Raw genomic sequence first — 27,868 nt, 5'->3', positions numbered from 1 at the left:
GCTCTGCTGGTGAGGGATGGAGTCTGTGCTTAATTTAGTAAAAATGAAAACGATAGTGGATCCATCACCACTGAATCAGTTATCAGGTGAGATACACATGGTCGAGCTGTGGATTTAGGATGGGGGGAGCTGTGTCAGTCGACTACTGACTACATTCATCCAACTGGGGAGAGTTGGGCTGTGTGTGTGTGTGTGTGTGTGTGTGTGTGTGTGTGTGTGTCACACCTGAGCGTGGCAGAACAGACTGCCCATCACCATCAATTACAGGACATGATGTCCTTGCCACTGTGAGCCGTCTTCATGTTCTCTTTCCCAGATTGCTGGTGCATCTTCTGCCCTCATGCTCACCTTTGTGATCTCACCACCTCTATGTGCATGTGTGCGCATGCTATGGTCAATATAACGGTCCATATAATTATACATATCTTAAGCATATGAGCTGCTATGATTAGCATATTCAGCAGCACAGATGAAGCAAGGCAGCAACGTCAGACCAGGGCTTCAATTTCATCTCCTGGACTGGATGATTATGATTAGTTGCACATTAATGACTACCAGTTAGAGACACAATCAGAAGTGACTGTGTCAGTAGCAGGTAGTCATTTGGCAGATGGACAGACCTGTCTGTGGTGAAATATAAGAAGACAGCTGGGAGTGATGATGTAGATGCAACTTGACTGTTCGGTTCTTTTTTCTGTTATGGTGAAACTCTTTCATACACACAGAAAATGAGCTCAAGAAGTTCATGTCATGTTCCACTTCTCAGATGGGGAGTTAATTAGTGTTGACCCAACACTCAAAGATTTGAGCTGGGCCAATCTTGGTTTCTGCCAGTGTCATGAATTCAAATCTGCAGAACAGATTTGCTTCTAATGTAATGCAGATGTTCACATCAGCATTTCATTGTGGATTGGAAAGGTAAGTACTCTTTTATTAAACTTTTCTACCTAAGATTTATCTTCCTTCTCCTCCAGCTGTGTTTCAGTCAAAGTGATGATGGGAGGAGGAAAGGGTTGTAAAGACTGCAAGGCAAAATATTCTATTTGCCCATCCTTGCAGAAAGAGTTTGAGTAGCTTTTAAAGGGAAGGTCTCTGCGTTGCTTTTGTGTGGTGTGCCCATGTCCACGTAATAATGTATGAGCATTTTGTGCATTTGTGCGTGTACACGTTTTTGTATGCATACCACAAAAGGCGTAGTGGTTTTTGGATGTGTCACCTTGGCTGCCTTTTGGTTTGCTCATGTGGATTAATCGATTGAGAAGTGTTTCTGAAAACCACTAGGCTTTTTTGACTCGGCTACAAAGGACATGTACTTCCACCCACCTCAGTGTAGCCTATGCAATCTTCCATCCCTTTGCCTCACCAACAATGGAGGGATTCCTCATCTACCCAAAGATGGACAGACAGTGACAGAGGAAAGCAGGGGGTGAGACAGGGTGAGAGCAAATAGGCAAATCATTCTCATTTGGGTCATTTCCCTCAGTGAGCTGGTCAGAGAGAGCACTCAGGACTCACTGAATGCCTGCCATGCCGAAATTATCCTCCTCAGTCCCTCAAAGGGCTATAACGCACATTTTAGAGTAAGTGCATAGAGCACAACAGTCTTGTATACCCCTGGGTGTGCCAACTGAACCAACATGTATGTGCATAATAGGCCGTATGTATGAAAGAAGCTGGGATGAACTCCACTAGGTCGTTCCCCCGGTACAGATCATTCAGTCGTGTTAGCGAATCCTGGCTTGCAGGTTGGCCTTTTTGAATATCACATATCTTCCAGTCCAACTGGGACTTTCCTGTGGAGTTCTCCGCAGCACCAAAATGTAGCACTGCCATGACTGCTGATGTCAGTCGTCACAGTGGGTGAGTGAGCTCATGTCGATCGGTCCCCATTCATTCTTTATGAGCCCTGGGCTGAATGCTTCCTGTGGTGCAGCAGGCTGAACGAAGATCAGCGTGATTGACACTGTCAATTCAGTCAGATCAGCAAGTGACTTTTTACATTTTATCTTATCTTGGCTCTGTGTGTACATTCTTGTCTTGCCAGGCCAGACCTCAAGGGAACTTGTCAACATTACTCTATGAGGAAATAATTTCATCATCAATGATAAAGTGTGAAGAAATTCCCAAACTCACTGTTGATTTGCTTTAACTTGCTTTCATGTCACTTTGCCATATCACAATAGGTGTAATACTAAAAAATACACAATCATAATTATTGCCAAAAGCAATACTCATATTTTTTTTTTACAAGTCTCAGGAATTATGAGGTGACAAAATCAAATAAAGCTTTTTTTGTTAAAAAATTCTCAACAAAAGTTCCACTTACTTGATGATGCCCAGAGCTTTTAGCTACATCTTGTGGCCTTTCTCAGCAGATGGAGTTATGCCTCTCCACTGAGGAAGGCCATGAGATGAGAGAAATACCAAGCAAGTAAATCCTGTTTGATGAATTTTTTGACAAAAAGTATTACTGTGTTTGATATTTGACCTATCTGACCTATAACTATATTTGATTATGCATAAGTACATAAGTACTGGTATTACTATTGGTTTTACTCATTATTAGGATTCCTCAGCAGATTGAGTGGCTCACTCACAAATTTCCACTGGAGAAGACCATGGGATTTGGCAAAAGAAATGCCACATAACTGGATCCATAGTTGTGAATTACTATCATTATTATTACAACAACTGTTTCCAAGAAGTCAAGAATGTACCCTGCAGCTCAATATTTTTTGCTTAGAATACTTAACACATATTACTTGCTTTATGATGAGCAACATTATTGAATTACATCTTGTCATCATGCGGTTCAATAATGTGGTCTACCTTGTCATCAGAGTCTCATCTCTGTGTGTCTCTCATTTAAAGGCTTTTCAGAACAGGAAACCTGTAAACCTCCCACACACTGTGAAGTGTTTTGATCTAATCTATCTGGTCAGATGTCAGACAGAAGCAGACATCGACAGCCTGCGCTGAGATCATTGAAGTATAAAAAGCAGTCTCCTGCAAATTGACCCAGACCCAGAGGTGTTTTGTCCCTGTCCACCAGGGCTCCTGATACCAGCTGTGGATTTGGCTGTGACTGCTGGTTGGTTTTTATTGTAGCCTTTCAGTTCTGCAGGAACCAGTTTTTGTCCTGCATGCCTCCAAGTGTGTCTTTTTTTTGAGTTTCCAAAAGATGTTAAAGTCTAGAAATTCAATCCTTTTCTGATGAGTCTTAAACTTAAAGAACACCTCCAAAGATGTTTTACAACATATAAAAAATATTCTGCTTTGAATAATGTGTGTCTGATATGTTTTTTTCCTACAAATAGATTCAATTACCTTGTGAGAAATTACGTCTACTCCTTTTCCCTCATTGAGAGATCCAGAATCAATGAATGTGCAAATCATTTTCAAGATGTCTCCTACTATTCTCGGTGTATGTGCACTGGGGGCTTCAAGTTTCCACATCACACTTGTGTAAGTTGCATATTGGACAATGATTGGCTCCAAACTAGTTGTGATGTCACGTAATCATGCTCATAGATACACACCTTAAACTCAGATTTAAGGTGAGCACAGAGAAACTTTCCCCCTTCAGCAGGTGACTGTGAAAACATCCGTCTAGTATCAAACTCTGCTCATACATCATTCTGCACAGTGAAGCTCAAACATTCAAGTGAAGCAACAAGAAGAAAAACACATTTATGAGTGAAGGGGGACTTTGATGGCTGGCAGACTGTGGAGCATCCCTCCTATTAGGACTCGCACAGGCCTTTACTTTAGAACATTCAGCTACACAAATTGGATATTTCTCATGATAGTTTTTGAAGCACACAGGAAAGGAAACATCATCCTCAAGCAAAGCCATTTTTATAGCAGTGTCTGTGTCTGTGATCATCTCTGCCAGTAGGATGAAAACAAGAACAACAAACAAACAAGCCCTGCTCTCTGGTTTCACAAATCAAAATGAGAGGCAATCATGGGAGCATCATGTACATCTCAGTGTGACAATTAGAGTGAAACCTAAGGGAATATTGCCTGAGGAAAATCACCCACCCAGCAGAGCACTCAGATCAAGGAAGTGGTAACAACATTGGGTCCCTAAGTCTGAGCTGCCATCTAGTGAAAAGATGCCATAACTGCAGCTTTGTCAGTGTGCCGGTGAGCTCTCATTGGCTGGTTTTCATCAGGCATCCCAGAGTAGCAAGAAATACAAATGAAACTGGTCTGTGTTATGTCAGTATTTCCTCTTTGACAAAGTTAAGTAGTCAAAAGTACTGTATTCAACCATTATTGCTCCATACATGTAGTTGTGATGTTTCTTCTTTTTCTCTCTTGTCTTTTTAGTTAAACCACCAGAGTTTCCCAAAGGACTTCATCCATCCTGAACCTCCATCAGCACTGAATTTCTCTTGAGAAAAAAAAAAATCAAGTGAGTCAACTCAAGTGAGCCATGGAGCAGAAGACGAATGAGGTGTGTAAAAGCCTGATAAACAAAATATTTGAGTCATTCTGGCCTTATCTAATACAATCTTCCCCTTCTTTTTTCTTTCTCTGTTTCTCTCTAGTGTCCCACCACCACCTCTCCTCAGAAGCAGATGAAGAACAGGTCCAAATCCACAGAGGAGATGCAACAGACAAAGAAGGTGAGTGTGACATTCCTACCTCCTAGCGTTTCATCCCTCACCCTCTCTCTCTCTCATGGAATATAATTGGGCTGCTATGTCTTTACAGGCCTTTTCCTCACAAAAATCACTCCCAGGCAGACCAGATTTGGACAGAGTGAAGGTGAGCTGTGAACGTGTGTGTGTCATTTTCTTGGAGTTTCTATATAGCAGATGTATTCTTAAACAAGAGGTGCTGTAATGTATCTATGTCCTCTGAAGTAGTGCTGTAATCAGTATTACTGTATTATAATTAAAGCATAAGAATATATAAATCCAAGCTGAGTAAGAGCTGTAATTTATGTCTCTCTGTGTTGCAGGAGTGTCTTGATGGCTCTGACACGACCTCGCCCTCCAACGAAGAAATAAAGTGATAAATAAAAGGACCAATAGGACAATAAAATTGATATCAAGCTACATGATCATCATAAAAACACATAAAAATTTACATATGTACACAGGGAAACAAATGTGAGAATAATATTAAACTATGTTATAACACATGCAAGCAAGTAATTTATGATTTGATGAAGCAAACTGTTCACACACAAACTCATGCACACTGAGACATTCACATGTAAGCAGAAGGACACCCGTGATGACGCTGTTTCATTGTACTGTGAGTGTCGTATACATACCAAACTGAATGTGAATTGAGAATAAAGTGATGCTGCTGAGTGAATCCATCTTTACTTTCTTGAACGCCGTGAGAGGTGAAACATTTTGTAAAACTGAAATCTTACATTTTCTGTGATGTTTGTGAATGTGTGTGCATACAATGGTACCTCAATCAGAAAAGACACAAGTGAAGGAATAGAGACTCTGATGTCAAGGCTATCAATTAGATCCCTTTATTATAGAAGTACTTTTTAAAAAAACGGCATTAGGAATTCCTCCTGTGGAGCCATAGATAGGGGGTTGACACAGGTAGTGATGGAGGTTGGATGATGGAGGTTGGAGGGGCACCGCAATTTAGACCACAATTACAGCAGAAAGACAAAACACTGGTGAAAAGGACAGCCTGTGAATGAATCCCAGTGTAATCATTGGATAATCACCAAAGGGGGTTATTTCTTAATTACTTGGCAGCCCCAGTGCAATGATGAAATTACAATAGAATTGAATACCACTTTATTGCTCATCGGAGTGGAACATTGTCTTCAGCACACCAAAACACAAAAGAAGCGCAAGAACATATAACATATAGAACTGATAAAAGAACAACACCAGAGTATAAAAGACAGTAAAATATGAATAAAATATTTAAAACAAAACATAAAACATTTAAATATAAGACCAAATTCTGTGGAGCAAGATTTGAGGCTCAGTTTTTTTTCCATTTAAAATGTAGATTGAACTTGCAATTAAAAAAAAAAAAAAATACAATATTAAAATGTGTGTGATTTCAGCAGCTGCTGCTAACCAGCCTAGCATCTGAAAGAGTCTCAGCAAGAAGTGTTGGTGATTTACATCTGAAGATACCGCCAAATCATTAATTGCCTTCCTCTGTTGGTGGTTATTGAATCGTGCGTTCAAGATATAGGGTGGTGTTTTATTAATGGCCACAGGGTGGGGCTATTGGTGCTATGCTTCAATATGTCGTGCACATGCTCATTGAGAAGCTGTGAACAAAGTCTCATCTTATTAAAGACAACAAACTTGTATAAATATCATGTTATATTGTTACTGTAGCACCCTCTCTGGATAGAATTGTATCAAATATTACACGACATGCGCAGAGTGGCTGTAACAACACTCCCAAAGTTGGTTGCAATTTAATTCTACATTGAAGAGTTACGCCCAGTAAAGCGCATAAGGGCAATGCCCTCAAAATTTTGGTAACCAATTACAGATTAACAGTGAACGATATCAAAAAACAAACTCATAAGTTTTGTTTGGGGTCATCTAAATATAGCATGTACCAAATTAGGTGATGATTGGATGAAATATGTGCCAATAGAGGCAAAAAATGAGGAAAAGGAAGGGATTTTTTTAAGACGTGAATGGGCGTAAATGGCCTATGTCAGTTGAATCAGCTTCACCCCAGGAACCCACGACACAAAAACGCTTCTTCTCCTAAGGGTTCATGAGTTATTAGCCAAAACATAAAATGCTTATTAACCGACCACATGGTGGCGCTATTGAATACATGCTTTAATATTTGAGCAGATCTCCATAAATTTTAACTGGATAAAAAATAAGGGTTGCTGCTCTGACATTCTTATCATATCAAAGGTCACCAGAGTTGATGGTACATAATGAACACATTAAGTAACTTTGTTTATTGGAGCAGAGTTATGAGGAGTGCTGCCCTGAGCAGGTATCAAACCCAGAACCTTGCAATCTAATAGGGACAGCTGACCATTACCAGGACTTAACCACACATTTTGTTGCTTCTAGCTCAGAGATTTTCACATTATTAGTGGCAGCAGGACTTGCTGGATGTGAGGAAGTGCAATGTGTGCACAAAGTGTCTGAAGGAAGAAAGAATCTGTAAGTGAAATTGGAGACTGAGGAGACTGAGAGCCTGCAGATTGCATTGCAGTCAATGAGAGCGTGACAGCGTTCTCTCTATCAATTAAGATTTAGATCTTAAAAACTATAACTCCTATGGAAAGTATATTTGCATTTTGAGAGAGAGGAGGCTTGTGGGAACATTTTAAGGTATGATATGTGCTTGAGGAGTTAAAATTGTGTGCCAGAGATGTGTTTAATATTTTTTCTGGTCTAAAAAATCTCCACTCTGGTCACATGACACACTGGTGAGTTCAGAAAACTGCTGTAAAAGCCCTCACTTTGGACTTAAATTGCTCCAAAAGTACAAAAGGTATCACAACACAGAATATAACTCTGAAAAACAAAGTTTTGTGAATGTTTTGAATGCGGTCTGTAGGTTAAGTGATGTCCAAGCAGTTGAGTTTCAAAATGACAAAGGTTCCAAATGAATTGGATCAAATTCTCTCATAGACTGTAATTATAAATTTAAATGTATAAGTTTAAAAATGAATATGAAATTGCTTGAATATGCTAGAAAACAGAAACATTAAAGCACACATCTGCTGAATGAGCTGCACAGTTTGACATTTGAATGTTTTTTCAAGCACAAAGAATGCAGCAGTTGAAAGGTCAAAAAAACAGACAGAATGTGGGATAAGAACAAGTAGCAGAACCACACAAGTCTCCTTATAACGCCTCCTAAAATACAGAGTCTCAAATTGAGGAAATAAGTGTCAGTATGGCTGTACCTCTGGTCCTGACGGGGTGCAGTCAGATTTATCTGGGGTTTCTGGCTTACTCCTCAACCTCCAGTTTAGGTGGCCAAAACATCATATCATGTCAAATTCTCAAAGTTTTGTAAAATATTGCTGTTTTACAAAAGCTTACAAAAGTTTAAGCATTCTCAAACAAACAAAAAACCCCACAGTTAGTAATTGTTTCCCTGCTTGCCCCAAAACATAATTTTACTTATTGCCATGCCAGTGACCAAAGTGAAAGAGGTGTATCTGCTTTTTGAAGTGTATGAATTGTCTCAGTCTGTCACCCTGTCACAACATTAATGACAATAAAACAACAAAAGAAAATAATATCTTCAAAACCTGAAATTTGCAGCTTATGGATATGCATGAATCACCTGCCATATGTCCAGAGAAAATGAAGTGATATGTTTCTATGATCCCCTTCGCTCAAATAACAGACTGAGAGCTTAGCGAACGCATCATGTGGCATTCCAGTGTGATTAACACAGGATAACACGGCCTACTGAAGGGCATAACAGGAATAACGCTTGAACCCACAGCACATTGATTGGCAGGTGTTTGAGGGACAGGATGGTGTATGATGACCACATAGCCTCTGTTCGGTTTATCCCCAAGTGGCCCTCTCTGAATTGCACATCTGGACCTGGGATTAGCAGCATGGAAGGGTTTTTTTTTTGCCAAAGAGCTCTGAGACCGAGCCGTGTGTATGTGTGTATAAGTGATTATGTGTGTATCCATATGTATGCCTCTGTTTCTCTTTTCATGTGCTCAATGCCGCGCCAAATCTCAAGGATTTCTCCCCCTCGCCACCATTGACAGCAGCAGCCTCGGCTCCAGTTCAGCTGCCCGCGCAACAACAGAGCTGTTATCTCTCTCTCCGGCTCCCAGCTGTCATCACTGTTTGGAAAGTAACAACTCAGTCTAGGGGGTTATTAAGTTCTGGTCCTCTGAGTTCATTGACGTGAGTCTGAGGTCAGCAGGTTTGGCAGATTTGGTTGAGAGCACTGCTGATATGACAGAACCGTAGCTGGACTAATTATTAACAATTACCCCGTTGCTCAGGTCATCACGGCTTTCCCCCATGGTGAGGAGGACATTGCCTGTGGGTAGTGAGGTGTGTAAGTAAATGTTAGTACGTGTGTGTACACTAAGAGGATCTCAGAAAATCTGCCTGATAGCTCATGTCCAATCACAACATGCTTGATCTTGAGTCCTGGCAAAGTACCTAAGTACCTGAACATTCTGCACAAGTCAAGCAGATTACACTGTACGTGTTTGAAATACTTCCAGAGACTTATCTCATGGGAGAAATGCTCTTTTAATACCTGGGCTTTAATCTCTGCCAGGCTACAGTACGTGATGAAAACAGCTGCGTTAGAATATGAGATGATGATACGTTTCTTCCAACATTTGCCACTAGATGTCAGATTTCTCCTGCCCTTACACATGAAACTTGAAGCTCCACAAACACAAGGATCATTAATCACATCCAAACAGTCTTCTTCATCTTGGAATCTTATCTGGCCCCAAATCAGGTAAAAAATAGTTGGCTGAGCAAACATCATTCATCACTTAACACACAACGTGCTTTCCCAACTTATGTATCATTAAGTCAAGGCTTTGTGTTATTGATTAACAATGAGGTCTCCGATGATGGAGCAGGTTAATCGACAAGAGATGAGGTGTTCTTCCTCACACCTCCAGACCTGATAGCTTATTTAAAGATGTTTTACACTTGCACAACACCTCCGACTGTTTCAGACAAGGTAAGATACTTTACTGCATATGTTACTATATGAAACATATTTATGATAAATAACATTCTTATACTAATACCATGTTGGAAGCCAGTGTCATCAATATTGAAGCTTTCTGTCGTTATTTGAAATGAATAATTAATTTGAAGTTGAATTCTAAAGGCCTTGGGTTCCACAGCTCATATATCTGTTAGAAAATGTTGGCAAGTTGGCCGTCACTCACTGACAAGAGTAACTAAATGTTTCTTTAATCCTTATATTTTTGCACTTCAAGGAAAGCTCAATTAGTACAATTTTGGTGAAGCATAAACAGCACAGAGACAGACATGTGAGTCATGGGGGCAGACTACAAGACAAGCTCACAAAAAGAAGAGAAACAGAAAGAGTGGCAGACCGGCAAACAGATGAGCGTAGGGCAGGTAGATTAGAGAATAACACTCAGTATACACACACACACAAAGGTTTTTTCAGCTGCTATCTATATAACTTGTCTCATACAAATACAGACAGATGTACATATGCTAACGGGGCCTCTGTGCACATTAGAACCTGCAGGAGGATGCAGCATAGAATGAGAATGATGCAGTGACTGCAATTACTGTAATTTCAGCTGCTGTAATTACTGAACTCACTTCCATCCTCTTTGCTTTTAAGAGACACATTAGTACTCCCTCCTCCACTGGAGTCCCCGAAATACGGTGAAGTGGCTGACATGAAAAGGGGAAAAACGGTCTCTTTAAGCCGAGAGCGTGAAAACCTTTGAAGGGAGTCTGCTGCTCTATAGAGTTCCTTTAAGAGCTGACTTGCAGCTGCAGGAAACGGACGACAAGACAAGTTACATGGATACTGATGTTTCCTTATTGATTCTGACAAGGCGTTTATTAGTTGAGAGGCTATAGGCGATGCCTTGCAGTTTGTGGTTAAAGTGTGTGATCTGACCTCAAATCAAGGACAGCTGGCAATTACAAACAATGTGGGCCATATTTGTTCTCTTCTAATTGCTTGTCTGTTGATCTCAGTGGTGTGGTGAGAAACGGCCTCATGTAAAAACACGTTGGTCTCCTTTGGTTTCTTTTTACTGCTGCAGGTGGCTGATAAAGATGTTCACTCTCACAGTTTCTGCTCTGCTGTGTCATTCTGTGATTTTAATTACATCCATCTCCCCATACAGCATTCAAAGCACCATGTCATCTCGATCTATAACTATAGTGTCCTCTGGAAGGAGCACAGGACTTGACTACAATGGTAACTTATTAGTTTTGATTCCCCCCTCTCTGTTTTGTGCCTTTGAAATGCTTCAAAGTGGACCTTCGCCAGCTGAGTGAGCAGTCTTCTTCTTTGTTGTCAGGTTTGAGGATGCATGGTGCTCAGCTTTCCTCACAACCCAAATTCCTGCTGGAAGATGACAGGGAGTCCGGCATCGGCTCCACCCTTGACCTCACCAGCAGCTTTGAGGGCAACCACCAACATACCAATCACCACTCCAACAAACCTTCACTCAGGGAGGCAGACAGACACCCTAAAGAGAAAGGTACAAGAGTGGCATGAAGAGGAGGATCACACATTCACGCCCCAGGTTGGCAGTGGATCTGATCTCTGTGAATAACAGCAGAAACCAAGCCACATGCTCATTAGATAAGGGCGTGCTCAAAAGATGCACAGAGCCGGTGGGATCATGCATTCTGGGCAACAAAGGCAAAGTCCTGCTGTCACTCAGCAGCAATTGGCTACATATGGGTAATATAGTATGTCAGATGGCTTTACTCTCTACATGTGAAATTGTTTACTGAGGCGATCTCTAGAATGAGAAAAAGAGTGTGGTGTACATACCGCATTTTTATGTTCGTTTTAACTTGAAAAATAGGTCAACTTTGTTCTCTATCCCAGATATTTAGGCCACGCCGTGGGGCTAAACTGCCCCCCCCTTGTTGTTGTTGTTTCGAACAGGTGCCTCTCCACAGACCTCAGCAGAGAGTCCAAACAGGATCAAACAACTAATTATCAATCTATCCAAGGTCCCTCTCCTCTTCATTCTCCTCTTCCTCTTTGTTTGCTCCTTGGACACTTTGAGCTCTGCCTTCCAGTTAGCAGGGGGTAAGTATTATAACACTCACTTCCCCCTCAGTGGGCTGATAGTGAGTCAGCCAGTTGATGTTTGACAAATAAGTGAGTCACTGCGGAACAGTTCACATTGTCCAACTAATTGTCCAACTAATTTACTGCAAAGCTTCATCCGGTGACCTTTGTGGAATTTGGGGAAACAAGCATTTTGAGTCTTGTCTAATATTGCTCTTGGCTACCAACCCTGTCATGTCTCAGTCTTTTTGTGTGTATGTGGGTGGCATATTTAACCAGGTAAAGTAGCAGGGGACATCTTCCAGGACAATGCGGTGCTGTCTAACCCTGTGGCAGGGCTGGTAGTGGGGATCTTGGTTACTGTGCTGGTCCAGAGCTCATCCACCTCCACCTCCATCATCGTCAGTCTGGTGGCCTCCGGATGTGAGTAGGCGCATGAAAGCATGTGTAATTGTGCAAGGGCCACATACTGAGGTAGAGCTCTTAAAAGTTTTAAATAAGACTATTAAATGGAAAGATGTCCATCCTAGCCTAATTTATTCTGAGATGTGTGTGTATATATTGTATACAGTGTATGCTTGTGTGTATCTGTGGGCTATTATTCTGCATGCAAAGATATTACAGTAAACAGAAAACAGGAACATAGCAATAAAAACTGAAAAGAAATTCCCATGTTGCATCTGTGGCAATAACAAATACATCTAATTAATTTGCAGTTTATGGTTATAATCTCAGTTTTCTGGCTCTAAGCCCAATCATATGCTGTGTTCCCTATGGAGGATACAATAAATTATGCTACTTGGTTTGCTACTCAGCACTAAGGACCAAATAAGCGAAAACAGCTTATATTAAATGCATAAATGTAAAAGTAGATGAGTGTGTATTAGGATAGAGGCAGTTATATCTCTATATATATACACACACGCACACACATACATTAGCGTGCTGCATCAGTCAAATGCAAACTAGCAGATGAAGAGCCAAGAAGTGCATTCTCCTCTATCTTGTTATATAATTTAAGGGATAAGGCTGGTATTATTCTATCTTTTTCCTATCTAAAAGATATTCTATCTTAAAATATAATTTAATAATATTATTTTTTAAAAAGGCAAAATAATTTTCTGAAACATCTGGGCACTGTGTTTTGTTAGGAAACATTTGTTGAGGACTAATTCCAGCTGTGTGTTTGATGCTTTAATGAATATTTTCAGCAACAAGACAGTGAATATTGGATTGACTCACAGTGCCCATGATCATCATGATGAAGGAACAACAGACATGTCAGCCAGTGAAACAGTGTGGTTCATAAAAGTGTTTTTAAGGTCTATGGCACATAATAAGATGTATCAGGCTTTAATAGAGATAATACTTGTTAGTATGTTCAATTCATTGTTAATTTTGGTCCTTCCATTGAAATTTTTGACAAAAAAAATCATTAGCATAGAATTTCATTAGCATTATCCTTCAAACTTAATTTGATAATTATCTGTGGTAATAAGCTGTTGTGTGATTATCTTTTGTGTGATTATTACAACACACTGTGACTAGCTGACCTGAAAATTGCCATTTTGAGATTGTGGTGATCATTCGTGAAAACCACCTGAGAATTATTGTAATCCAGCAGAGAGCACTGTGATCAGAGGGATAATCAAATCAAACCATTTCACACCCTGCAATCTCCCACCATCTTAGTCGGTCTACAGTTTATTATGCCTCATAAGACCATCACACAGTAAGGCCATGACCTGTCTGCTTGAAATGAGTGCAGGATCCAAGTCTTTCCATCTTTTGTCTGTGTGGTTAAAATGAGTGATATCAGTACGCCAGAGCTGATTCTCAGCTGCTAAAGCCTTTCTGTAAGAGAACAAGGAAGAAGATTATGGGTAATTATCAAAGAGAGAAAGAAATGCAGAAGCATGAATGTGCGTCTGTATGAGTGTGTGTTTGCGTGCATGTGTCCTATAGGTCATCATCATTAAAGGCTTCCTCAACAATAAACCCCGCTGCAGAGAGTAAAGGCTAAGCTGCTTCCATTCACCTGAAAATGACAATCACCTCTCATCTTCATTAAAACTCATCTTGCATTCTGAAATGTCAAAGATCATGTGTAGTAATTATGTGCATAATGCGTCATCTCACAATAAAGACACACATTTACACATTTTAGAGAAGTTTGTATTTCGAGTAGAGAACGAGAAAATAAGTGAAATCCATTAGTTTACGTAGCCTACTGAGATGAGCTGGCCAATCAGAACAGTGGGCTCACATCAGGAAGGGGGCTTTAATGAGACAGGAGCTAAAGCCATCTGTTTCAGATAATGGCTTAGCTGAGGGGCTGCATAAAGGGCCAATAAGATAAATAAGTGGATTTTTGACTGACTGTCTTTTGAGTAACTGTAAATCATCAAGATATTCTAGTCGAGCCCCAGAATATAAATATAGACCTGGGAATGTTCATGATACATCCCCTTTAACTGTATGTGCAGATACATATTATATGTACTAACTGAAAATTCAATTTGAGAATTCAAGATTCAAGTAAAATCTTTCTGTGTGGTCTCAACTCATAGTGTTAGAAGTGAGGTCGGCTGTTCCAGTCATCATGGGATCCAATATTGGGACTTCAGTCACGAACACCATCGTCGCCATGATGCAAGCCGCAGAGAGGACCGAGTTTCAACGGTGAGTGAGGTTGGCAAGGCTAAGGATGAGTGGAGGGGGAGCAGAGGAGCAGACAAGAAGAAATTGAAATGGAAAAGTGAAGAGGATAAGTGGGGGGGTGGAGGAAAGAAGGATAAAAGTGTTAAAAGTGCAGAGGAGGGTGAATAGAAAGCATTAGCAGCTGCTCGCTGCCTCTTTGCTTCAGCCTCCAGTTGAGTGTAATTTTTACAACAGCGACAATAATGGCACCGTTCCACATCGATCCCACACCAGTAACTCTTTGGCACGAGGAGATATGACACTGAACAGATGGCATGTTATTTAATCTTTGTCTGGTAAAATAAACAGAATTTATTAATCTTTTATAATATACTCACACACTGAGTCCAAACTGAAATGCTCATTATATCACACATCCAAAAAAAGCTGAGCTGTGAAAAGCAGATTAACAAGCAATCATTCTGAGTGGTTGATCACACTGATGGTTGACCTTAGTTAACACAGAAATTTACTGTGACCCACTGCAGTGCCTTTGCCGGGGCAACAATCCACGATTGTTTCAACTGGCTGTCTGTCCTGGTTCTGCTGCCGCTAGAGGTGGTGAGCGGGCTCATGACCCGACTGTCACACCTGCTGGTCACCAGCTTCAGTCTCCAACCTGGGGAGGAGGCACCTGAGCTGCTCAAAGTCATCACTGAGCCAGTCACCAAGCTCATAATACAGGTAACACTATCCACCAATTACCATTTTTCAAATCAGTAGGTCACTACACCCCTCCCTCAAATGACAATTGTCCAATCAGCCTTTCGTTTCGATTGATAACTAGTGTTCTACTTACTTATATATATACATATACATATATATATATATTAAATTAACTAGGAAGCTAAACATAGCACAAAAAGTAAGGAAATTTGTGTTTGGTAGATTATTTCTTTGTTGTAACAATGTTTCTTGGCAATAAATCTTATACTGTTGGGAAGCCTGTTTATTTCCATTTTAAATGGTGCCACATTTGTAAGGAACATGCATTTGTGGGATGAGCATCAGAGCTGAGTATGTGGGTTGCGCCCATGACAAATTTGCACTGCTGTGGCATCCCATTCTTCAACCAGTATTTGTCGCAAGTCAGCCAACGTGGTTGTGTTGGTCACTCTGGCACGAACAGCACGCCCAAGCTGATCCCACAAGTGTTCAATGGGGTTGAGGTCAGGACTGCTGGCAGGCCATTTCATCCACTCCACTCCCAAATTCTGGAGGTAGTCTCTGATAAACCCTGTTCTGTGGGGGCGAGCGCTGTCATTTTGGAGGATAGAGTTCGGTTCCAGACTGTGGAGATATGGGATTGCCACTGGTTGCAGAATCTCATCTCGATATCTCTCTGCATTGAGATTGCCTCCAATGATGACAAGTCTTGTTTTTCCAGTGAAGGAGATGCCACCCCACACCATCACACTGCCTCCACCAAAAGATGATACTCTATCAGTGCAGCAATTAGCATAGCATTCTCTGCGTCTTCTCCACACTTTGACCCTACGATCCAACCGCCGTAGGCAGAATCTGGACTCATCACTGAACATATTGTTCCTCCACATGTTCAGGTTCCAGGGCACGTGTTGCCAACACCAGCGCAAACGGGCCTGACGGTGAAGGGCAGTCATGGCAGGCCTCCTGGCAGCACAGGGGGTACCAGAAGCTCAAAACAAGAGCCCATACCAACAACAAAATAAGCTGTTTAGCATTGGCAGAGAAGATTTGGCAAATTTTTCATGGGCGCAACCCACATACTCAGCTCTGCTGCTCATCTCACGAATGTATGTTCCTTACAAATGTGGCACCATTTAAAAGGGAAATAAACAGGCTTTCCAACGGTATAAGATTTATTGCCAAGAGTCATTGTTACAACAAAGAAATAATCTACCAAACACAAATTTCCTTACTTTTTGTGCTATGTTTAGTTTGTGGGTTACAGGTTACGTTATAAAAACCCTGTTCATGGCTAGCACTTCCTCTGCATAGTATCTCCCCACTGTTTGAGAGCTGGATGCTATTAGAGTTGAGGCAAGGGTAACGTTAGCGCTTCTGTGCTGCTCTCAATTTGATATGGGGAAGGTTACACTCCAGTAACTCTAGCAAACATTACCTGAGATAGCATTATGTTTGCCAAACAGATGGATTAGTCGTCATCCTAAAAGAATTTTCTCTTGTAAAGTTAAAAGTGAAAACATGCTGTTTGAAAATTTGTTTGTAAGAAAGTTAGGTAAGCCTAAAAGGCTCATGTTAGAACAAAATAACAGTTTGATCTTACATTTTACCTTATCATAGCTATAACACTACACAAACATTGCTGTCTGGTGAGGACATTGACTTTTTATGGAGGACATGCAGCCTTAGCCTCAATCTTTTAGCAAGATATCATATACGGAGCCATCAAATGCATATTTAAGACCCCTCTGACAAGATTCTCATTTTAAAACAATAACTCAGATGGAAACATTAAAAAGTAAGCAATGTTAGTTTAATTAGCTAACTGTAGCTACAGCTGATAAAATCTACCAGTGGCACTAATCATTTCAGCAGGCAAAATTGTCATCTAGAAATGAGAAGCCTGCTTTTGTCTTCTTCTATCTAAAATCAAAGACCCATTGTGTAAAAAAATACTACGAAGAATTTCAAATTCTGCAAATCTGCAAAGCTTTACAGGTGAAGCAAAGGTAAGGTTTGCAGGGATAAGTGAACAGTCAGCTACCGTCACAAAGTGTCTTGCAGAGAGACATGTCAGCAGGGTCCTCACTGAGATGGGAATTGAGGCTATGATTTCTATTAAGGGTCTTAACTTGCTGAATTTGAAAGATGAAAAATATTTGTCCTTTCTGTCCACAGCTCGACAAGTGTGTGATCACAGGCATCGCCATGGGAAATGAGGACATGAGGAACAGGAGCCTGGTGAAAGAATGGTGCCAGACTGACCTCGTTATGGTAATGGCTTGTCTCCACCGCTGTCTCCTGCGCATGCAGACACATTGTATCACAACACTGGCGCCAAATAGAGCCTGTCACTGCTGCCAGTAAAAATTGTGTTGCTAATTTGCCTTCTCATCACAGTTGCTTCTTTCTTTCTTTTTTTCAGTCCAATGGAAATGGAAGCACTACCCCTGAAAACTGTAGCCCCGGCCATTACCATTTACACAAATGTGAGTTCCAACTCAATAATATTTCTTACCCACCCACTCTTACATTCTTACAATGAGTCTGGCATCATGCAGTATGCATTTCCCTCTCAGTACTTCAGTCCTATTAATGTAATGAAACGAAGGTGTCTGTGTGTTAATATCCTGATCATTGTTGGTCCTGTCACTCTGCAGGTAGACATTTGTTTGTGTCTACCCAGCTGTCAGACCTCTCCGTGGGTCTGATTCTCCTGGCAGGCTCCCTGGTCGTCCTCTGCACCTGTCTACTGCTTCTGGTCAAGCTGCTTAACTCTCTTCTCAAAGGCCAAGTAGCAAAGGCCATCCAGAGAGTCATCAACACAGGTCGGTATGCCTTTGACCTGCTGGAGTTTATCAGCAATTATACTGATGCGCCTCCACATGCAGCATTAAAACTGTTAAACGCACACCTACTCATTGATTATCTCATATATATCAGTTGAATATGAAGAATACAGTGTGCAAGAACTGAATTTGATACTGCAGATATTTCAGTGTTTATTGTTAATACATTTGTGTAATTTCTGTTCTCTACTGTATCAGACCTGCCATATCCGTTTGGGTGGCTGGCAGGATACATGGCCATGTTTGTGGGTGCTGGTGTGACATTTGTGGTCCAGAGTAGCTCTATCTTTACTTCCGCCATGACTCCGCTGGTAGGTGAGTAATATCTGCCTTGACTAACGATGAGAAAATGTGTGGATGTAATGTATGAAAACAATTCAAATACAAGCAACACATGCACATAATATTTCTTTCATATTAGATTTTGTTATTTTCTTTTATTGAAACCATATCTCAGATTTAGAATTTGTCTTATATGAAATATGATGATGTCTACTAATACAGTACTCTGTCACCAAAGAGTTATGTAAAACCAACATCTGTTATGAGTAAAATGACAGATGTTACTTTGATGGCAAATAAATAAATAAATAGATACTTTTATGAATACTAATCAATTTGAGTAGGTTTATGTATCAACACTTCCTGGGCTTTTTTTTTTAATTTCTGGGAAACGTTGTGATTTTGATTCTGCTGAGCATGACAACTGTGGATAAAAAACACTTTGGCACAGAGGGACAAAAATTCAGTGGAAACATGCAAAATGAGTTCACAGTGGTTGACTGTTTGTTTCTACTGTCTTTTGACGAGAAACATGCAGCAAAATCACATGTAAAGCCACAGTAAGACATGGGGAAGCACTTATCTAATATTAAACTAAATACCAAATTTATCAGTTTTATAGCTGCTGCCAAATAGCTGCTCTTTGTCTGTTGATTGTTTGACTCACTGCGTCTGAGACAAACAGCCATCAGTGACTGGTCTTCTAACCGTTGCTGCTGCAGATCTGTTCTGTCAGTTCTTCATCTGGAACTGCTGGAATCTGCCTCGTCTGGAATTTGCTGCACGACTTTGTTTTATAGTCTTCGCTACTCTCATCCATCACCCACCTCAGTGACCCCCGCAGGCTGAAGACAGCATTTTAAACACTCCAGCCATTAAAATACTAAGTAATATCAATTCATCCGTGTACACTGTCAGCACCTCTGAGTCTTTCACATACTGAAACCTGTGGCAGCAAGTTCTTACAGCAGAAGAGATGAAGAGAAGTAATGTTAAACAACTATTTGATCCATGGCAGTTGTCCCAAGCATATGTACTTCTCTCTATCGTAATACTACTACTACTACTACTAGTACTTAATGGTACTTTTTTTAGTTCTACATCAGTATATATCAAGAAGCAACTGCAAGTCTCATTCATGTCAGATTTGAACGAGTGATGATGGTAGAGATGTGCAGGTATACGGTTCTTACTCTAGACCATGGTGAAACATTCTGCTGGTAACAATACTGCTGACCATTTCCATTACCGTCATTACTGTGTCTGTTATCACCCTTTTTTAGAGGACATTGTGAACACAGCCAAACTCTTCTGCCTTTGTTTACAGTTTTATTTTGATGAGCCACAAGAAAATACATTTTTTCAAGTAAAGCAGGGACACAGCAGGAACCAGGCTTCTGTCTGTCTTGCTGTCTTTTTTATGTTACTTACTGTAATTAGCAGAGTACAGCAATATTAGTTATCTGTTCAGTTTGTTAGCTTTGATTAAATCCAAGCTGATCATAGTGTGAAGTAAGTTTACTATATACTAGTATTTCAGAAAAGTTTGATGATTATCATGATATTACCATTGACTGTGCTATTTTTGGCCACAATAATCGTAGCATGACAATTTGATACCAGCACATCCCTGGATGATGGTGATTTCTCTTCTGTCACTTTAACATTTCAGTCTATCATGCCACTTTTCTTTATTATTCAGAGGTAGTATACGTTATAGTGATGCATGTGTGATCAATTCCAGCATGACACATACTGTATGTGTGGAGGTCACAATATGTTCAGAGGAAAAGGTGCTATAGATGATTGGTTCTAACATCTGCAAAGTAGCACAGGAAATTCAGAAATGATCCACATAGTGATGTAGTGAAGCAGTGAGAATGGATCATTCAGGGATTATTATATTAATGCCAATGGCTGCAACAAAAGGTTATAAGTCATGAGGAGGCATAAATATGACCAAGTAGGCTAAAATGCTGTAGAGAGTGACCTTACGTTTTGATGCTTCCTAGGCCTCAACTGAAGGCTGTTAATAAAAGTGTGACCTGAGGGAGTTGCATGTTCTCATCCAAACTGGACTGTAAATGAAGAGAGAATCAGACGAGCCCTGAACCTTAAATAATATTGCAGGTTATTTAGGTCATGTTTCTTAAACAGTTATTATCTCAAATAAGCAACAAAATAAGCTTTTATTAAGCTGAATTCCCTCAAGTTCACATTCACAAACACCACACCCACCTCTCGCTGTCCAACTTGACTCTGCTGCTCAGTTTAGTTTATTTTACTTGTGCTTGGGGATTTTGTGGTGTTTATAGTCTAGGGGCGATTCCAGCATCTGTCCAGTCTGAAGGTTGGACTGATGTGTTGTTTCTTCTCATCCTAAGACTTCAGTTATGACTCTGTTTCATTTGAGTGCTGGGCCTTAAGGGAGAATGGGTCTCATGCATGAATGTTTTCTTATTTTTCTCTTATATTTGTTCTTGCACAAAGCAATAAGAGGAAAATAAGAAAATCCTACGTGGGATTCATGAAACGTGCGCTGACAGCCAAGTCAGTTCTTACCCACCTGAATATCTTGATGAATTGTGTTTGATCTTAAATTGGATGTGTGTGCCAGGCAATTTGCAATAATTTGCAATAACCCTATGTAACAGCAGCAGACTTTAGTGCCATGTGCAAACCACAAACCAACAATCCACTGCAATTTGACAGGTAACATTGACTCAGACAAAAGAAGAAAAGAAAGGAAAATTCCACTTAAGGGCAGCAAAAAGATAAAAGAAACTTTCCTTCTTCAGAGATAGAAACTTAGTGAAGTTTCATTAAGAAACTTCACTAAGTTTCTATTCGTTATTTTCAAGTGTGAGCATTGGGGTCATCGGTCCAGAAAAGCGCAAAGCAGAGATCACCAGTGCTGCGTGAGCAGAAGAAACAACTCTTAGTGAAATTTAAAAAATGGTTTGTTCTGAAAATGGATGCCAAAAAACGACTGTCTGCTGCCAGGCATACTATTACAGCCACGAGAGGAGGCCAGGAAACTGTCAAAACAACAGATATGGATGAACGCATTGGAGCCATCATTAGAGAGGTTTCTCTGTCAGGTGGTAGTCTGATATTCTACTGGACAGTGACCTACCACAGCCAGGAAATGTCCCGTCAGCACCAGACAGCACACCCCAGGATCAACTAGCAAGATCTGAAGACAATGGTAAGCATCAATCCAAATTTTTAATCTTCAAAGGGAATTTAGTTGACTGCCCCATTTGATTCCACATTAAATGTATTTTAAAAACACTTGAATTTTTGTTTTAAGCTACATGCCCATTTTAAATCACTGGTATATGAATAAACGAAACAATTGACATATGTATTAACAGTCTTTTATTTTTCAGATGCATCTGGCTCCAGTGTGCCATCCACCTCCCAGAGTGCACCTGGACCATCAAGACAATCCACCTGAGCAGAGATCATCTCAGAGTCAGTCCTACAAAATCAAGAGAGAATTTATCAAATTAAAGCTGCAAGCAGCGATGAACAGGCCCTCGCGCCTCCATGCACGTGGGCCACCACGCAATCATAGGTCTTCTGTCACGGGCATGTAGATGTCTTCAGACCCGGGCTGTTTTCAGACAATGCAAGAAGGAAATAAACATCACTTCCTTTGTCCACTGTTTTGCCTGCTGCTGGGGCTGCTTTGCTGAAATTTCGTAGGGGGCGCTATTCAGCCAGTTGCATCACTGATGGAATATTGTCATGTAGACGTGTTCAGGCTGGGACTCTTATCAAACATGTAACGTTTGGTGCAGACTGGAGCATGTACAATAAACTTATAGCACCTTCCTCTGTCATGGCGAAGATTGCAGCTACAAGAAAACACATTCAGTTGATAGAAAAACAAACACATAAACAACTAAATCTGTTCAAAAACAAAACTACAATATACAAATAGAAAATCTTCAGTCGTCTCCGTCTGAACTTTCACTGCGGCGGCGTCAAATCTCAACGGTGTGAGGATGAGAATTTTCTGCAGGGTGAGACATGTCTGTCTTTTTCACACCTGTGGCAATTATGCAAGTTTTGGGCCCATTCACTTGAATTTCAATTTGTGTGTAAAACTTAATTAAAAATTAATTTCCTAATTTTCATCAAGTTTATTTTTAGAAAAGTAAAGATTTTTAACCCACATGACCTGGTCAAAGTTTGATTGAAATGTGTACTGTCAGGTGTGTAGAGACAATAAGTAACTGCAGTTGGACACAGAAAAATACTCATATATTTGAATGAGGAATGTGAGCGCACCGCTAGGTGCTTGGGCCCTAATAAAGGAAAAACTGCAGTACAGAGCTACAAATTTTAGTTTTGATTTTATTTTTCTGCGGCACTTTATCACTAAACTGTCACCCTCACTCAATGAGCTCCATTCAACCCCCACAACCCCCCCCCCCCCCCCCCCCCCCCCTCCTATTCTCTCATTTTCCCTCTCAGTTGGAGAGGAGAATGTCACTCTTCTTGTGAAATATAAATCATGAATCCCATGACTTTGGCCAAATCCTACATTCAAAATTACATTTTTTTGTTGTGAATCCATTGATACAGGTTTCAAAGTGGTCAGACTTATAGTTTAGACATCAGAACCATTTGTTTGACACAAAGTCTATGCCTAGAGATTGCCTCCCCATTGGTTTACATTGTAAGGTGTGATGTGGCACTACAATTTTAAGGGCTTACAATACCTAAACCGTTCGAGTTATTACAAAGTTTTTAATATTTTTTGTTCAGCACAGTGTAATAAGACATGTATTAAAGTTTGAAGCCGATACCATTAACACCGTAGGAGGAGATAGCGTTTGATCGGGGTCCAAAATTGGCGCAAAGTCATACTTTCATGGGCATATTGCAGACTTCCTGTTGGATTTAGGTCAGGGGTGTCAGCATATGATTTGTAGGCTTTGATGAGACAAATAATTGAGTTTTGGTTCGATCTCTCTGACATTCCTACGGGCTGTGGCAGCCATATTAGACACATAGGTGGCGCTATAGAGCACAAACTCATCTCCACTCATCTCCAGCAGCACTTCAATCCGACTGTACACCCACCGAACTGTTGTGCAGCTCAAAAGAGTTGTGCCGCTGCATTCGAGATGTGATTCTGTGCATCACATTATTTAGACATTGATTTAATGGAATTGTTTTCTGTTGAGGAGGAAGGTCCCAGTAGCCAGGACACTGATAGCAGTGAGTACTTGCAAATGAGGTAGAGTAGGATTAGATTGTTTTGTCTCTGATCTAAGTTGAGGCTCTAGAATGGTACACAGGTTTTGAAGAATCTGCCTCAGTAATCGAAAACGACTTATGAGCCACCTGTCACTCTCAGCAAACAAATCTGCTTGATCTTTAAATATATGCTCTCTTCTCAAGGCTTGGCTGGCCAAACATCCAGCAGTGGCAAATAAGCCATGGTGGATTCGTTGGGCATCTTACTACTTTATATACTATGAAAAATCCTAATTGATGATGTGTGCTGTCATAATTTAATGATTAGACAGGTGTGTGTGTGTGTGGGCATATTGGTTATTTAGGCTAGACCTAATCATAAGTGTAAACATTTAAAATTATTAAATGAATAAATAATTCTAGGACATATTTCGTCTGTGTTTTCATAAAGTAAATTGCTTTTTGGCATTTGTTGGCTTTTGTGTGTATTGGCTTACATGTGGTCTAGGACACGCTTACATTTTGATCTTACCTAAGAACAAGTGGGAAGTACGCAAGTATTGATGAATGCCACAAAAGTTCTTCAATTGTTTGCACGCACAATTTAATCTGTGCATATGCACGATTCATGCATGAGGCCCATTGTCTCTCGTAATGTAATGTAATCTGATCTAGACCCTAACTGAGTATTAGATGTTATGCTTGAGTGTGCAGAGGTACTTGCTGTAAAGCTATGTTACTTGCCTGGACTCTGCTTCTGACTTGAGGTTTGAAACCACAGCAGCTGTGTATCTGAACTTGGATGAACTCATTTCATGTTTTACATGTGTATATGACTATTTTTAATGTAAGAAAGAGAGAAAGATGAATTACACCTGTAATATGGCAGCTTGTAAACTGGGCTGTTTTTTCCTTGGTTTCTGCACCAAGGTATAAGTTGTAACAAAACAACCTCTATGTAGACCTTTACTTTTATAGTAATAAATTGTGTTTGTCAAGCAAAGGTTTACTCAACTGCTTTCATCATATATTTAATGGCTAATTCATAGATGTGGCCAAATAAGGCCATAAACCTGCTTATTTCCTCTGATCGAGTCTTGTGACAATTTCAGTACCTTCAACTCCATAGATGCTATGACAGCATTGCCCTACTTTAGTTGTCAGATGCAATCAAGCAGTGACTCATTTGACAGTCACTAGTCATCTTATCTGTCAGCCTCTATGCTTGTTGCTTTTTCAAATATTGGCTTTTATTCATCTCAAACACCAAGTGTGAATAATTTTATATTTTGTCTATTTATCTGAGATGTCATTTTACTGCTAAATAATTGGAATTGTTTAAATGGTTATTTTTAAACTTTAGAGAATAATTTTCATGACTCAGCACATCTCTCAGCACATCTATTTTTTTCACTGTGCTTTCATCCTGCTTCTTATCCTTGTAACTCCAGACTTCAGATTATATCAGCTGCTCAGAAATGAAATCCCACTCAATGATTTCCACTTTTTTCAAGATGGATTTGTCCGATACTAAATGTACTGGAATTTCTGACAAAGATACAAAATTTTATTGATAAAACGTTGCTGTCTTTGTCATAATATTTATCTTGAGAGCTGATTATTGTAATGCACAGATTGTAGAAAGTCGTAGATTATTTGCAAATATGTCAGCAGAAAGATGGATAGAAACTGTTACATTTCAGTTTTAGGATCTTTATTTGACCAAAAACATGCAGCCGAGCTTGATTTTTGACTCTAATTTTTCCTGTAGGTATGAATGGTTGTCTGTGTCCATGTGTCAGCCCTGTGATTGCCTGGCGACTTGTCCAGGATGCACCCCACTTCGTGCCCAACGTTCGCTAGAATCATCTCCAGGCCCCCATGACCCTCTAAAGAATAAGTGGAAATAGCTGTCAGAGTCTCTTAACACAGCATGTCTCTGTCCTCTCCCTCAGGTATTGGTGTGATCAGTCTGGAGCGGGCCTATCCTCTCACCCTTGGGTCCAACATCGGCACCACTGCCACAGCCCTGCTGGCAGCTCTAGCTAGTCCCGGGAACAAGCTGGCTGCTGCCATACAAGTAGGCTGATGTTTTATCATATGCAACAGCCATTTTAAAACTGCAGGAAAATGAGAAACAAGAACTTGTAGGCACGAGGATGAACACAGAAGGCAAGACAACAACAAGGACATGGACAAATATGTATTCCAGCAAAAATATATAGAGAAGATTTACAGAGTTACAGAGAATTATTGACAGATGGTGGATAATAAGAATGTTTGAATGTACTGTATATTTATGAACATGGATTTATGCATAAATGTATGAGCAGGAGCTTTTGAGGCAAATGAGATGATGCTTCAGGGAAAAATGCTGATGTAGGACACAAAACTGTGAAAATTAGAACCGTATCATGACATAGGATTATCTTTATGGTATGAATGCTACATGATAAGCCTGCTTCTGAGGATGTAACACTGAGAAAATGACTGTGATGAATTATGACCTTCAGCACTCTCATACTATATCTTTTTATATTCTCTTTACGTAGATCGCTCTCTGTCACCTCTTCTTTAACGTCTTTGGCATTCTGCTGTGGTATCCTCTTCCCTTCACACGTTTGCCAATAAGGATGGCTCGTGTCCTGGGGGAGCGCACCGCCAAGTACCGCTGGTTTGCAGTTCTGTATCTTCTACTTTGCTTCTTGCTCCTGCCCTCGTTGGTGCTGGGTCTCTCACTGGCCGGCTGGAGGGTGATGGCTGGGGTCGGGGCTCCTTTCCTGGGCGTGACCGTCTTCATCACCATGGTAAATGTAATGCAGGCTCGCAGCCCCCGTCACCTGCCCACCAAGCTCCAGACTTGGGATTTCCTCCCGCAGTGGATGCGCTCTCTCAAACCGCTTGATCGCCTGATCACCAAGGCAACTGTCTGCTGTAGCTTTGCATGCAAGGAGGGGCAGGGAGAGGAAGAAGAGGAAGACATATCGACACAGACGACCTCTGTTGACTCGAAGATGGAGTCAGCCCAGAGGAAGGTAGACCTGGCATATGACAACCCAGTCCTGGAGTACGTGGATGAGCGCAGACCAGGTGTACGGGTGCTAAAATTAAAAGGGTTAGAGAGGTGCAACAGCACTCCGCTGTAGTGGGAATGCACAGTATTTTGTTAAGGCTGTGGGAAGAGAAAGATTGAGAAAAGCCATTTTATAACACTTGGAAATAAATCCAAATCTGATTATGGATCGACTGATTAGCTAGGCTAAATACCATGAGTTCACTATGAGATTTTAGCTCCGAAAACATCAGCTGAGAATCGACTTAACTCTGCAGCTGGAAGCCAAACCAAACAGTGATCTATGTGCAGTGGTGTAACTCCTGAAACTCATGATGAACATGACAGAACAATCTAACCTCAAGATGCATTTAATAACTATTTTGGATTTTTCTGTAGTAGAATAGCTGCTAACATCTTCTGCACAGCAAAAGTTTCAGCTGCATTTTTCAGTTGTCGGTCTTACACATCTGACGGAACATATACAGTAGATGTATCAGCTTTCCTTTCACTCATGTCTTACATGCAGCCCCAAGCATATTTTCACTTAAAGTCTGTTTTCTTCCATTTTATGCACATAACTACAGTGATTGCGTGTTGTGCTCTGAGCACTGCCAAAACATGGGTGCCTAAACACATCCTGTGAAGACACTGATGGGGGACTGAAGCGGCTGCTGATGCTCTGCTATCATGCCTTTCACTTCACCAGGCATTGTGTAAGATGTTATCCGGTTATAGAAATAGTAATATAGATGTTACAATGTCCATTTTTACTGAGCACTTTAAGAACTTCTCATCCAATGCAAATCCTGTCTGACTTTCATCCAATTCCAATCTGCTAATGAAGAACATCATATGATTTAAGGGCGGCCTTTAATCATAAAGCTACTAAATGGACTTTGAGGTAATTGTTTTGTCAACTGCTGTCTTCAAGGTTATAAATTTACTTTAAAACTCAACTCATGGTGAAGTACTTTACACATAAAATGAAGCATGATTCTGTAACTGCATTAAAGGTTTGCTGTGGAGTTTTTGACCACTAGTAGTGCTATTGAATAATGTTTTTATGAGTGAATGATGCCATTGATGATGTTGAAGCTTTATTTCTAAGATCTTTATAATAATAGTAATAATCCAGTCTTCCCTTGTGCCAATAAGTAAATAATTCACTTTGCATGTAGTTGCTAATACATTTGTGAGAAGCAGCACTATAATAGCGGACACATCTGCAGCCTTGTGTGACCTGATTATAACACCCATTTGCTAGACATGAGTTGTCATTCTCATATTTGTGATACTGAAGGAGGCCAAAGACTACAGCTACATCCCAAAGTTCAGAGGGCCATGGTAATAAAATGATAAT

General features: G+C 40.5%; 1 protein-coding gene and 1 long non-coding RNA gene across 2 annotated transcripts; both read left to right on the top strand.

Moving 5' to 3' along the window:
- The first annotated feature begins 4,345 nt into the window (after positions 1–4,345).
- LOC121902603 lies at positions 4,346–5,237 on the top strand. The gene is made up of 4 exons (XR_006097597.1): positions 4,346–4,462; positions 4,557–4,634; positions 4,723–4,776; positions 4,973–5,237. It is a non-coding gene; the product is annotated as an uncharacterized LOC121902603 (long non-coding RNA).
- A 5,603-nt stretch (positions 5,238–10,840) lies between these two features.
- LOC121901895 (sodium-dependent phosphate transport protein 2A-like) lies at positions 10,841–27,539 on the top strand. Its single transcript, XM_042418974.1, has 12 exons — positions 10,841–10,911; positions 11,015–11,197; positions 11,614–11,760; positions 12,022–12,165; positions 14,313–14,424; positions 14,931–15,126; positions 17,287–17,382; positions 17,534–17,597; positions 17,769–17,936; positions 18,156–18,272; positions 25,409–25,533; positions 26,006–27,539. The coding sequence occupies exons 1-12, from the start codon at positions 10,851–10,853 to the stop codon at positions 26,597–26,599; spliced, it is 2,007 nt and encodes a 668-aa protein (XP_042274908.1). The 5' UTR covers positions 10,841–10,850; the 3' UTR covers positions 26,600–27,539.
- The last annotated feature ends 329 nt before the right edge of the window (positions 27,540–27,868 follow it).

This window comes from Thunnus maccoyii, chromosome 8 (genome assembly GCF_910596095.1).
Source record: "Thunnus maccoyii chromosome 8, fThuMac1.1, whole genome shotgun sequence".
Taxonomy (NCBI): Eukaryota; Metazoa; Chordata; class Actinopteri; order Scombriformes; family Scombridae; genus Thunnus; species Thunnus maccoyii.
This window is presented reverse-complemented; position numbering and strand designations above follow the sequence as displayed.